This window comes from Saccopteryx leptura, chromosome 8 (assembly GCF_036850995.1).
Source record: "Saccopteryx leptura isolate mSacLep1 chromosome 8, mSacLep1_pri_phased_curated, whole genome shotgun sequence".
In the NCBI taxonomy this organism is placed as follows: domain Eukaryota; kingdom Metazoa; phylum Chordata; class Mammalia; order Chiroptera; family Emballonuridae; genus Saccopteryx; species Saccopteryx leptura.
Genome location: NC_089510.1, coordinates 27493800 through 27506821, shown reverse-complemented (window position 1 = coordinate 27506821; position 13022 = coordinate 27493800). Strand labels below are relative to the sequence as shown.

At 39.4% G+C, this 13022-nt stretch overlaps 2 protein-coding genes across 7 annotated transcripts in view; one reads left to right on the top strand and one right to left on the bottom strand.

The window, feature by feature from the left end:
- SENP7 (SUMO specific peptidase 7) overlaps nt 1-4957 on the bottom strand; it is a 135068-nt gene extending 130111 nt beyond the window's left edge. For 3 of the 6 annotated variants that reach the window (XM_066347755.1, XM_066347754.1, XM_066347758.1), the window contains exon 1: nt 4807-4956. In XM_066347755.1, coding sequence (XP_066203852.1) covers nt 4807-4846 — 40 coding nt within the window. In that variant the 5' untranslated portion in view covers nt 4847-4956. Of the gene's footprint in view, nt 1-4806 lie in introns of all 6 variants that reach the window. The other 3 variants (XM_066347761.1, XM_066347757.1, XM_066347756.1) reach the window with 3 other exon arrangements.
- Nucleotides 4958-5040: 83 nt separating this feature from the next.
- TRMT10C (tRNA methyltransferase 10C, mitochondrial RNase P subunit) overlaps nt 5041-13022 on the top strand; it is a 28544-nt gene continuing 20562 nt past the window's right edge. The window contains exons 1-2 of the mRNA XM_066347762.1: nt 5041-5070; nt 11355-11383. The gene's annotated coding sequence lies outside the window, so the exon portion shown is untranslated. The remainder of the gene's footprint in view (nt 5071-11354; nt 11384-13022) is intronic.

Below are 13022 nucleotides of genomic sequence, written 5' to 3'. Positions count from 1 at the left end.
TCGATTCCCGGTCAGGGCTCTCAGGAGTGCCCATCTGCTTATCTACCCTTCCCCCTCTCCTTCCTCTCTGTCTCTCTCTTCCCATCCTGAAACCAAGGCTCCATTGGAGCAAAGATGGCCCAAGTGCTGAGGATGGCTCCATGGCCTTCGCCTCAGGCACTAGAATGGCTCCAGCCGCAATGGAGAAACACCCCAGATGGGCAGAGCATCGCCCCCTGGTGGGCATGCCGGGTGGATCCCAGTCAGGTGCATGCAGGAGTCTGTCTGACTGCCTCCCCACTTCTAAGTTCAGAAAAATACAAAAAAAAAAAAGGATTAAAGTGAAATAGTCTATATTAAAGTATTTAGTATTATGTCTGTCATATAGTTAGTGCAAAATTAATAGTAATTATTATTATATTCTATATTAAAATATACCTTTAAGAGATTTTAGTAGTATATATTAGTACTGTACTAGCACATTGGAAAATCTCTAATTACTCTCCTTCTAAATAGATGAGTCAATCTGTTAAAAAGCATCTCTTTCCCAGGTATCTTCTGGAATCACTCATTCACCTATTTATTCCAAAATATTTATTTAGGGTAACACTAATTACTATTGCCAGGCACTATGCTAAGTACTTTACACAAATTCTTTTATTTAATCCTTATAAAATCCTCATGAGATCAGTAAAAGTATTATCTCTATTTTACAGACAAAGAATTTAGGTTTGAGGAATCCAAATAACTTGCCCAAGGTTACCATGTTGATCCATCACTGATCTGATTCGAAAGGTGGTATTCTTATACTCTAGGCCTGCTGGATGATATGGGGATTAAACATGAATAAGACAGTCCCAGGCACAAAATTTAATAGTGAAACGGCATAGGCTAGACAAGTCAGCAAGCTAGAATACAGGAGAGAATCTGATAAACATCATTTAAGAGGTGCAAGGACGAGTGGAAGTTCAGAAATAGATATAATTTTTTTAAATTTTGAGTTATCAGAGATTGTTCTTGGAAAGGCATAATTGAACTGAGCTTTGAGGTAAATTTTAGATAATGATTAAATTTTAGACAGGCAATTAGGATGAAGCAGCTTACATCAGCAAGCCCCCTAAAATAATGAAGATTCAGATTAGAGTTATCCATTCTGTAGGCAGGTTTGAGACAACACCATAACAAAGCTGTAGTCTAGATCTTTGGAGCTACTTATAACCCATGTCCTGCGTTACCATGCCCTCTAATCTATTTTCCAATCCTCTCCCTCCTATCATCACATCTGGGAATCATATTCAACACTGTAGCTACCAATCCTGCAGCCTCTTTTGTAATTCAACTCTACCCTTCATCTACATTCTTCTCTAGCCCACCAAATTCCTTTCCAGAGTAACACAATTTACTTAAATTTTGAATTTTTTTCCTTGAACATTACCTCCACCTTAGTTGAGCTTTTTATTGACTACACTATTTTCTTAAGACACTTTCAAGATTCTTCTTCTCCTTCCCACCAAATTAGGAGTAAAGATGAAAATCTCCTCCCCCAACCACCACTTCCAATGAATATTCTATCTTTATTGCAATAATTCCTTTTTTTAAAATTCCCATAAATTGGATACATTATCTCACCCATACTTGTAATTGTGAGGTACAGTATTGAGCAAGATCAGCTCTATAACACTCCTATGATACTTGATTCATAGTTTTCCTGTCATAATCTACTATCATTCTGAAACTCTAACACATGGGTCCCCAAACTACGGCCAGTGGGCCGCACACGGCTCCCTGAGGCCATTTATCCGGCCCTTGCCACACTTCCCAGAAGGGGCACCTCTTTCATTGGTGGTCAGTGAGAGGAGCACAGGATGCATCCGCAAAGCGCGGCATCACTCACGTACAGTACTACTTCCGGTGACGTGCCATGCACGCATCACGGCTCCGGAAGTGCAGTCATATCACTTGTTACGGCTAGCAGTGACAAATATGGAACCGGACATTGACCATCTCATTAGCCAAAAGCAGGCCCATAGTTCCCATTGAAATACTGGTCAGTTTGTTGATTTAAATTTACTTGTTCTTTATTTTGAATATTGTATTTGTTCCCATTTTGGTTTTTTATTTAAAATAAGATATGTGCAGTGTGCGTAGGGATTTGTTCATAGTTTTTTTTTATAGTCCGGCCCTCCAACGGTCTGAGGGACAATGAACTGGCCCCCTGTGTAAAAAGTTTGGGGACCCCTGCTCTAACATTTCTGTTAATCAACTCACTTAATACAAAGGACTCACCTTAACAGACTCTACTCTAACAAACTTTCTCTACACATCCCTACTTCAGAAACATACATTCAAGAATGGATCTAAAGAACTTGCCAAGTTCTCCAAATGTGAACCTCCCACTCTACAACATGCTATCCTTCCACCCTTCCATCTCCTCACTCACAGTGAACCCATTTTCTGCCGCCACATCTTGTCATACCCTTTAACCCTAATTAAAACTGAATTCATTTTTTTTTTCCAAATTCTTCTTCCTGGATTACTTATCACTGCTGAATAAAGTCACACAATTGTAGTAACTGCAGCTACTACAAATGCAAACTTGTTTTAACAAAGACTTTCAAAGTTACATGATTGCTATTATTTATCCCTAGTTGACCACCTACTCTATTTTGAGCTCCCAATACCGCTGGGAAAATCTCTCTTTCTCAAAAGATGAGCTTCCCTCCTACTTCACTAGATCTTCAAGATGCAACTGGGGAAGGAAGAGTCAAAATCAAGCAAGTCTGAGAAATACTGCACGTTCAGTCACTCTCTTGGAGAGGCATAATGTACAGTAGTAGCACAGCAAAGGCACTGAAAACCCTGTAGTAAATAAAATTTTCTTGTAACTGCAGTTGTCATACATAATTGTCCGTGAAACCTTCTTTTTCCCAAGTAGGCTCACTAATATCCTGTGACATTAGAAGAGGCTGAAATTATAAATTTGAAATCAAAAAGACCAGATTTTGCATCCTAGCTTTGCTTCTTCTTGCTTCTTACTAATGCTAAGAATTGCTTACCTTCCGTATGTCCCAGCCTCCTTGTTGGTAAATTAAAAATAAAAACATTATAAGGCTTTTGAAAGAATTATTTATAAAATTTGTAGCACACTGCTTAGTAGTTAAGTACTCAAAAAAAAAAAGTACACTTAGTGGCCTGACCTGTGGTGGCGCAGTGGATAAAGCGTCAACCTGGAAATGCTGAGGTCGCTGGTTCGAAACCCTGGGCTTGCCTGGTCAAGGCACATATGGGAGTTGATGCTTCCTGATCCTCCCCCCCTTCTCTCTCTGTCCCTCTCTATCTCTCTCTCTCTCCTCTCTAAAAATGAATAAATAAAAATATAAAAAATGAACGCAGACCTTGAGGAATGTTGCCTGAAGCAACCAGTTGAAAACCTAGTTTACTTGAACTTTCCTGTTTTAATCCAAAAACCTATTTGAAAATTGTGATCTATAGCTCTAAAATGTTATACTTTTGTTGTTGTTGTTAAATATTTCCAATGGTCATTCTCCCATGAATTATTTCATTCAATTGTTAGTAAACCTGTCTCTACTGCCAATACTTTTTAATCTGTTCTCATCTAATTTATTGGTTTTGATATACTGTGAACTTGGAAATGATATTTTAAAACAAACACAGATCTATTGGAGGCATACACACGCATACCTCTATATCTATACCTGTACTTTCAAAGGCAAAGAATATCTCTAAATACACACACATAAACACACACAATAATAGTATTGGTTACTTAATGAAAGGGATTTCAGGTTTTCAACCGCTTCAAGCAATGTCCCCAGAGACCCGTGTTCACTTTCCTTTGCGGATCAAGAAGGAAAAAAGTTTGAAAGGCCCAGCCACAAGGGCGCTCCTAAATAAATTTGGAATGGCTATGGCTGTCTCTGCAAAAATAAGTGTTACAATAAGAAACGAGAAAACGAAACAAAGTAACTGATTCATCAGGTGTTAGTTGTGATGGAATACCTAAGACTGAAGATAGTCATTAAACCGTAAAGGAATTTTAAAGACAAAAATATACTGAAAATAAAAACACAAAGGAAGGACGGCTTTAAATCCTTTCTTCCAATTTTTCATCACTTTTGGAAGAAGCAGGAGTCTGGAAAGATAAAGATTATTAAGCGGGCCAGTTCAGAAGAAGAAGACGCGCTGCAGCCTTTATCTGACGGGAGAAGAATCAATTAGCAAGCCCCGCCTTTCCACCTTTGCCGCCGCTTCTACCTACCCGCAGGTAAGAGTAAGAAAGAGGCAAAATCGAGATCAAAGGATTAGGAGAAAGTGGGGTCGGGGGCTGGGAAGCTGGAAAGGAAACTGGAACATTGACGGCATTAGGAGGAAGGCGTGGCAGGACAGCAGCCAGCCAGCCGGGAAGATCCGCCGGCCGATAAGGCTCCCGCAGGTTGTTCCCGGGAGGAGGAGAGAATGAAAGGGTGCAGGGGGGAAGAGCCGCTGAGCAGTGGGTGACAGCTCGGGCTCGGGCTCGGTGCTCGACTCGCAGGGGCGGGGGCGACGTCAGAGGCTTCCATTGTGCGCGCCCCTCCGTCCCGTCCCATCCCCTCCCCACCGCTCCCCTCCCCTCCCCTCCCCTCCCCTCCCGTCCCCTCCTCTCCCCTCCCGTCCCCTCCCCTCCCCTCCCCGCCCCCGCCCCGCCGGAGCCCGAGCCCGAGCCCGAGCCCTCACGGCTCCGGGCCGCAGCGCCCGTTGCCGCCTATGCCTCCTATTTGCCCAGGGCAGGCGACAATCCTGCTCAGCCCTCCTCCGTCCCCTTCTCACCAGATGAAGATCGGCGTCGCCCGGCCTTCCCCTTGTCCATCGTGCTGCTGTAGTCGCAGTAGCAGTCGCTGTCACCTCAAGACCCCTCAGGCTGGGGGAGGGAGGGGGGGGATGGGAAAGAAAAAAAAAAAACACAGGAAAGTGCCAACCGCGCTTGCGCCCGAGTCATCGCTTACCCTCCGACCGGAAATCAGCCGCCCCTCCCACCGCCACCCGGAAATCACTTCCTGGGACTTGTTTTCGCTGCGGTTGCCCCTTGAGGTGGTTGGTGTCTTATTTATTCTCTTTTTGTTGAGTTTGTTGTTTGTTGGTGGCGCTTTTCTTTTCTCTCTATTTTTGTTTTCCCCTTTGACAAAGGAAGGCTGGGTGCGAAGTGTTCACCTGAGATCGTCAAAGACGTGGCTGGCTTGAAATACCAGGTTGACTGAAAAACAGGGGAGGAGCATTTGAGCTCTTGCTCCCTGGTTCGTGTTCTCAGTTTAGCTCGCATAAATTCTTATAAAAATTCTTACAGAAATATAAAAATGAAAAAAACAGGAAACTTCAGGAAGTCCACCAGTTCACTGGATCCTGCGAGGTGGCCCCAGAAATATGAAAGTAAAACACGACTCCTTTGCAGCATTGCTTTCTTCGCCTTCTCTCCTATATATTTATCCTCACCCAGCTGCCTCAAACTGAGAAACAAAAAGAATAATTGGTTTAGCAGTATGAGTGGAAATAAATTAAGTCAACTGGGGGGTGGGGGGGTCAGGGAGAATCTAACATAAGCTGAACATCAATTTTTTAAAACGTAAAATGCTAACATGATGATAGGGGGTGGATATAAATGAATTATTTCAACTAACTTTCATTACTGTACTTAAGGGCATAGCCTTGTCTTCAATGAACTCAACTTTTAGACTGATTATTTTTCAGTTCTTGCCAAAGGGCACATCAGTTTAGAAAATTGGCCAATTTGATTAGCTATAATGTACTTTTTTTTTTAATGTGTAAGTTTTAAAAACAGTAATTGGGACAAAATTCAGAGCACTCCAGATAGAGGCAAAATGAACTAGGTACTGTTCTAAACTAGAGAGAACCCTGGCGATACTCAAGTTTAATCTTCGCTCCCTTCTTCCCATTTTACCAAGGTCAACAAAGGGAATTTCCCTCACCGCTAGAGTCCAGTCACCTGCTCAACTGTTGAGTCGCTTGTCTTAATTCCTGTGTGGTCTGCACTGAGGGAGACCACAGGTGCTAAGACCTGTTGTGCTCCCGAGGAGTGTCCTACAGGGCAGGAATGGCTGAAAAACAGCAATACTTAATGCTCTTGCTGAGATTGAAATTCACTGCAAACATTCCATTTAGAAGTTGCTCTGTTATTTAACAAAAGCTTGACTTACTGAAAAATGTCTGAACTTTAAGTTTACTCATAAATCAGTTTTCTAATTGAATAACAACTAATAAGAACTATACCGGCTTAAGTTATTAGCCAGTTTTATAGGAAACAAATTAATTGCAAAAGATAGAAATAGAGCTGAGAGATGGAAACACCAAAAAGTGTAAGTAAGCCAATTCTGTTTCCAGCCCGTTTAGCAGCTTTCATAAAAGTGGTTTTAAAGTTCAGTGGTAAGAAGTAAACTTTTGAGAAATGAAATTATGAAAAGTTAATAAAATTATTCGGCTTGCAAACATATCATTTAAACTTGTCAGTGAACCAAATATAGCATTTCTGCTAATAAAGATATAGCCACTTTGTTTCTTTGAATCAAAAGTTGTCTTGAATGACATAAAGATAAATGACCTTTAAGCTCAAGAATTTTAAAGAATAAGCGGAAAAGGCAAAAAACGGCACACCTATTTTAACCAATATTTTTATTGTTTTAGCTTTATCAATCTCTACGGCATAGCTGACTGTATTGCAAACAACTAAAGGACTAACAAGTTCTCTTTCTAGTTTTGAGGGACTCCTTCACCAACCTCATTTTGCCTTTTATGAAAGACTAATTAAATCACCTTTTAAAGTGTTTTATGATTTTCCTTATTTTAAAAATATGAAGAAAAACCCCCAAAAAGTGAATGATTTTTCTTAGTATGTTTGGGGATAATGCCATTTCTTTTATGTATATTTAGCTCACACTGTATAGCGCCTTTTATTTTATTTTATTTTTTATTTCTTCGTTTTAGGGAGAGAGACAGACAGGAACACAGCTATTCTTGTATGTGCCCTGACCAGGGATCGAACTGGCAACCTCTGCGCTCCCGGTCGAAACTCTAATCAACCCAGCTATCTGGCCAGGGCTAGAGCCTCTTAAATTAAAATAATTTGAGATTAGGAATTCATCAGCCCAGGTGGCCTGTGCCTTTTGCCACCCCCTTTCCCCCAGGAGTGTTTTCTTTGCCTTTCTCTCCTAAACTCCAAAGGCCCTTTTTTTTTTCTTGCCTCTGTAACTTGTTTTCTGAGCCCATTTCTTCTACAACTAACTCGCTTATTCTACCTCTCTGATTTTCTAAATAAACTTTCTCTTATAATTGAAAAAAAAAAAATCATCCCAGCATTTATAAGAAGAGAAGATAGACTGGTTTGATCTTAATGGGTATGGTTGGGGGGAGGGGGGGGGGCATTTATTTATTTATTTTACAGAAAGAGGTATGGAGCAAGAAGTATCAACTCATAGTTGCTTCACTTTAGTTGTTCATTGATTGCTTCATTCATATATGCCTTGACCAGATTTTGAACCATCCACCTCAGCATTCCAGATCAATACTTTTACCCATTGCACCAGCACCACAAGTCAGGTGTTATGAATAAAGTCAGGTTCTTTATTGAGGGTTAGAAGTGTGTATTAAGTATTTAAATTAGTATTCATTGTATTTTTGTTTTAAAAGCAGTGGGTATAGTTTCAAGACCTAAAGGAAGTATGAAATTAACTCTTTATTTTACTCCTTGATTAACAATTTATTTGAAGAGAGGTTAATGAAATTTATAAAAAGCCTCTTTCTCATCAGAAGTGAATTAACTTTAAGTACAATATGAATGTAAATAGACTTGGATGAGCAATGGAGACATCTTGACTTCCTGAACTGCTTTTAAAATTAAAATGAACAATAAAGCATCGACCTGGAACGCTGAGGTTGCCGGTTCAAATCCCTAGTCTTACCTGGTCGAGGCACATATGGGAGTTGATGCTTCCTGCTCCTCCCCCCCTTCTCTCTGTCTCTCTCTCTCTCTCTCTCTGTCTCTCTTCTCTAAAATGAATAAATTTTAAAAATTTTTAAAAATTAAATTAAATTAAATTAAAATGAACAATATGCAATTCCTTACTATGGGCTCCAGGAAAGCCTAAATTTTCAGATATTTGGAGTACTCTGTCATGGTGCTATTCACCTCATTTTCACTAGTAGATGATTCTTATCTTTAAAATATTGAGAATTTCTTGCCTGACCTTTGCTGGCACAGTGGATAAAGCATCGGCCTGGAAAGCTGAGGACTCCGGTTCCAAACCCTGGACTTGCCTGGTCAAGGCATGTTTGGGAATTGATGCTTCCTGCTCCTCCCATTCCCTCTCTCACTATCTCTTTCTCTGTCTTCTCTCTAAAATGAATAAATATTTTAAAATTTTTTAAAGAAAATATTAAGGCCCTATACACCCATTTGTGCCCCATCTAGATTACTGCATACTATTTGCCTCTTTTAAATTTCTATTCATTTTCATCTTAATGATCTGTGTTGCATATTTCTGGAACTCCTTCATTACATAGAAATTTTATCTAATTATATGGCTTTGAAGATAAACAGTAGAAACTTTCTATTTTTTTAGAAAAGAAGATTGTTAAACTTTTAATGTTTTATTAATGTGATGTGATACGATGACATATTTTGTTCCTCTTTGTTGTTCTTTCTGTTTAATATCAACCTACGTCATTTCTTTCCTTCAAAAGTGAAATATTTGGCCTGACCAGGTGGTGGCGCAGTGGATAGAGCGTCGGACTGGGATGCGGAAGGACCCAGGTTCGAGACCCCGAGGTCGCCAACTTGAGCGTGGGCTCATCTAGCTTGAGCAAAGAGCTCACCAGCTTAGACCCTAGGTCGCTGGCTCCAGCAGGGGGTTACTCGGTCTGCTGAAGGCCCGCAGTTAAGGCACATGTGAGAAAGCAATCAATGAACAACTAAGAAGTCGCAACGCGCAACGAGAAACTGATGATTGATGCTTCTCATCTCTCTCCGTCCCTGTCTATCTCTGCCTCTGTAAAAAAAAAAAAAAAAAAAAAAAAAAAAAAAGAAAAGAAAAGAAAAGAAAATACAGGCAACCCTCAAATAAAGATATAATTCCTTTTAAAAAAAAAAAAGTGAAATATTAGCCCATTAAAATCCAGTTTAAGCTGGGAGACAAAAATTTTAAAACGAACTGTTATGAGAGATTATATATTATGTAGGTAGCAAGACCAGAAACAAGGTTGAGTTCGCATTTAAATAAAAATATAAAACCACCCTGGCTAGACGGCTTGGTTGGTTAGAGCATCCTCCTAAAGCACAGAGGTTGCCGGTTTGATCCCTGGTCAGGGCACATCCAGGAGCAGATCGGGGTTCCTGTCTCCCTTTCCCTCTCTACAATCAAAAAGTAAACATTTTTTAAAAATACAAATACAAAACCGAAATATTATCATAATCAATCATTATCATCACCACACTAATTCCAATTCTATACAATGCAGGTAACCACGTATTCACAGGGAAAAAAGTCACTGAAAACAGAAGAATAGTAAAAAGTGGTTATCATTGCCCTTCCCTACATCAACTAAAATTATATCTACAGACAGTGTCTTTCATCACTTCTATTACTTTCAAATGTGTGATTTTGTCCAGTTAGCTGTGTGTAAGTTTTATGTGCACATCTGCTCACAATGGGAATTGGAAATTTGAGGCTTTGTTCTATTTACAGAGGGATTCACACTTGGAAAATTTTTTAAATATAGAGATTTTCAAAAGATGATATACAAAACATGGAAATTACAATGGAGTAGCTTATCTGACTCATACTCATCCAAATGCAGAGGAAAAAAATACAAACTCTAATTAAAACATTTAAAAACACTTTTTATGTCATAGGGGAAAAAAAACAAAAATAGGAAGAAATGTCAAACTATTCAACACTGACAGCATTCAACCATTGAAAAAATTAATGGCACCAGTTAATTTGCATTAACACAGCTCTACACTTTAAGACACTCTGAAGTCTGTAAAGACTAGAAGGCTACAGGTGAAGCAGCAACTTTTCTAGCTTGAAGAGTAAGGCTCACTGAACAGCAGAGCTGGGAAATTGATTAGTGGGAGAGAATCCATACAAATGAAAGTCACAGAGAAAAGTATCACAGATAGTGAAGATCTGAAATATGCATATGGACTCCATTCAAAGTATGGGTGACCCTAAACTGCACATACATAGGGGAACTGCATAGAACCCAGCAGAAAGCAATAGCTGGGGAATTAGAACAGAACAGAGATTTCAATCCTACATATCACAATAAAGGGAAAGGCTGTATTTAAGTACAGATAGATGCACAACACTAGAAAGGAGTAATCCTTCAAAGGAAAATAATAGAACTCAGAGTCCCTACAATGTATCAGCCACAAAATCCAGTATGCAATTAAAAATAACTAAACATTAAAAGAAACAAAAATATGACACATACAGAAAAAGTAGACAACAGATAAAGACATTGAGATGGCTTATATGTTAGAAGACAAGGACTTTAGCCTGACCAGGTGGTGCCACAGTGGATAGAGTGTCAGACTGGGACTTGGAGGACCCAGGTTCGCCAGCGTGAGCACAGGCTCATCTGGTTTGAGCATGGGCTTACTACCAGCTTGAGCCCAAAGTCGCTGGCTTAAGCAAGGGGTCACTCGGTCTGCTATAGCCCCCCAGTCAAGGCACATGTGAGAAAGCATTCAATGAACAACTAAGGTGCCACAACGAAGAACTGATGCTTCTTATCTCTCTCCCTTCCTGTCTGTCTGTCCCTATCTGTCCCTCTCTCTGTCTCTGTCACAAAAAAGAAGACAAGGATTTAAAATGAACTATTATAACTATGTTCAAAGATTAAAGGAATTGATGTTCATACATATGTGTATTCCAAGTGAGAAGGAAGGACCATATCAAAGTAAGAAAATAGCTTAGGAATACAAGATTTGCTATGAAAAGTTTATTAGATGGGCTCACCCAAAATGACATAAGAAAATATCAGTAAACTTGGAGACAGATAAATAGAAATTTTCTAATATGAAGAATACAGAGGGAAAAATTATTAAATTGTATTCTTTCTAAGCAATGGAATTTAATATCTCTAATATAACTAGAATTTTTATTGTCACATCATTTGCCCTTTTTATTCCCTAATCTGGTCATTTTCAACCATTGTACATTTCCTAAAAAATTTTTAAATATTTGTAAGAACTAAATTAGTATTGTTAGGGGTAACATGTAGGCTTCTAATTTTGTATTATTGTCAATTTCCCAATGATTCCCATATAAAGTCAGTTTATAAACTTCTGCCTTGTTTAACCACAGGTACTCCATTCAGTTTCTCCAAACTCAATGTTCTTTGGTAAGTATGAGTCAGTTTTAACTATAAACTTGACCACTTAGTTACTTTAAGAGTACAATATATTCATTTATTTAACAATAGTTATTAATAATTGATTATATTTTAAGTTATAGTTTAAACCAAAGTATATAGCTGAAATTACCTAGGTAATTTTGTTGGTTGTTTAAAAACAGAAATAGAAGTGCATTTAGTCTAGAATCAAAAAGAAATGTAAAGTCCCAATAATGGTACTGTATCATTTAATAATATTCCCAACTGCTTTTATTATTTAGATGCAATCTTGCTAGTATACAAGGAATGACTATACAACATCACATAGAAATGGCTTAATTTTTACACTAATAAATTTCAGGTGTTAAAAAAAACTTAGTGCCTGACCAGGTGGTGGCGCAGTGGATAGAGCGTCGGACTGGGATGCGGAAGGACCCAGGTTCGAGACCCCAAGGTCGCCAGCTTGAGCGCTGGCTCATCTGGTTTGAGCAAAGCTCACCAGCTTGGACCCAAGGTCGATGGCTCCAGCAAGGGGTTACTCGGTCTGCTGAAAGCCCATGGTCAAGGCACATATGAGAAAGCAATCAATGAACAACTAAGAAGTCTCAACGAAAAACTAATGATTGATGCTTCTCATCTCTCTCCATTCCTGTCTGTCTCTGTCTATCTCTGCCTCTGTAGAAATTAATTAATTAATTTAAAAAAAACTTAGTTTTCACAATGGGTGAACATATTCGACAATACATCTGATAAGGGGTTAATAACCAAAATTTATAAAGAACTTGTAAAACTCAACACCAGGATGATAAACAGTCCAATTAAAAAATGGACAAAAGAAATGAATAGACACTTCTCCACAGACGACATACAGATGGCCAATACACATATGAAAAAATGCTCAACATCACTAACCATTAGAGAAATGCAAATTAAAACCACAATGAGATATAACCTCACACCAGTCAGAATGGCGTTTATCAACAAAACAACACAGAATAAGTGCTGGCGAGGATGTGGAGAAAAGGGAACCCTCCTGCACTGCTGGTGGGAATGCAGACTGGTGTAGCCACTGTGGAAAACAGTATGGAGATTCCTCAAAAAATTAAAGATGGAACTGCCTTTTGACCCAGCCATCCCACTTTTGGGAATATATATCCCAAGAACACTACATCAATGATTCAAAAGAAGAAATGCACTTCCATGTTTATGGCAGCATTGTTCATAACAGCCAAGATCTGGAAACAGCCCAAGTGTCCATCAGTGGACGAGTGGATTAAAAAGCTTTGGTACATATATACTATGGAATACTATGGGGCCATGAAAAAGAAGGAAGTATTTTTTTGTGACAACATGGATGGCCCTGGAAACTATTATGTTAAGTGAAATAAGCCAGGCAGAGAAAGAAAAATATCATATGACCTCACTCATTTGAGGAATCCAACAAACAATATGAACTGAGGATCGAATGAACTGAGGATCGAAATAGAGACAGAGGCAGGATCAAAGGATCCAGAGGGAAAGCGGACACAGGGAAAGGGGATGATAGGCTGATAGGATGGGATGAGAGGGGAAAAGCAAATCCGGGAGGGAAGGGGGGAGGGTGTTATAGGGAGGGAGACAGGGGGATGTACTGGGAAACA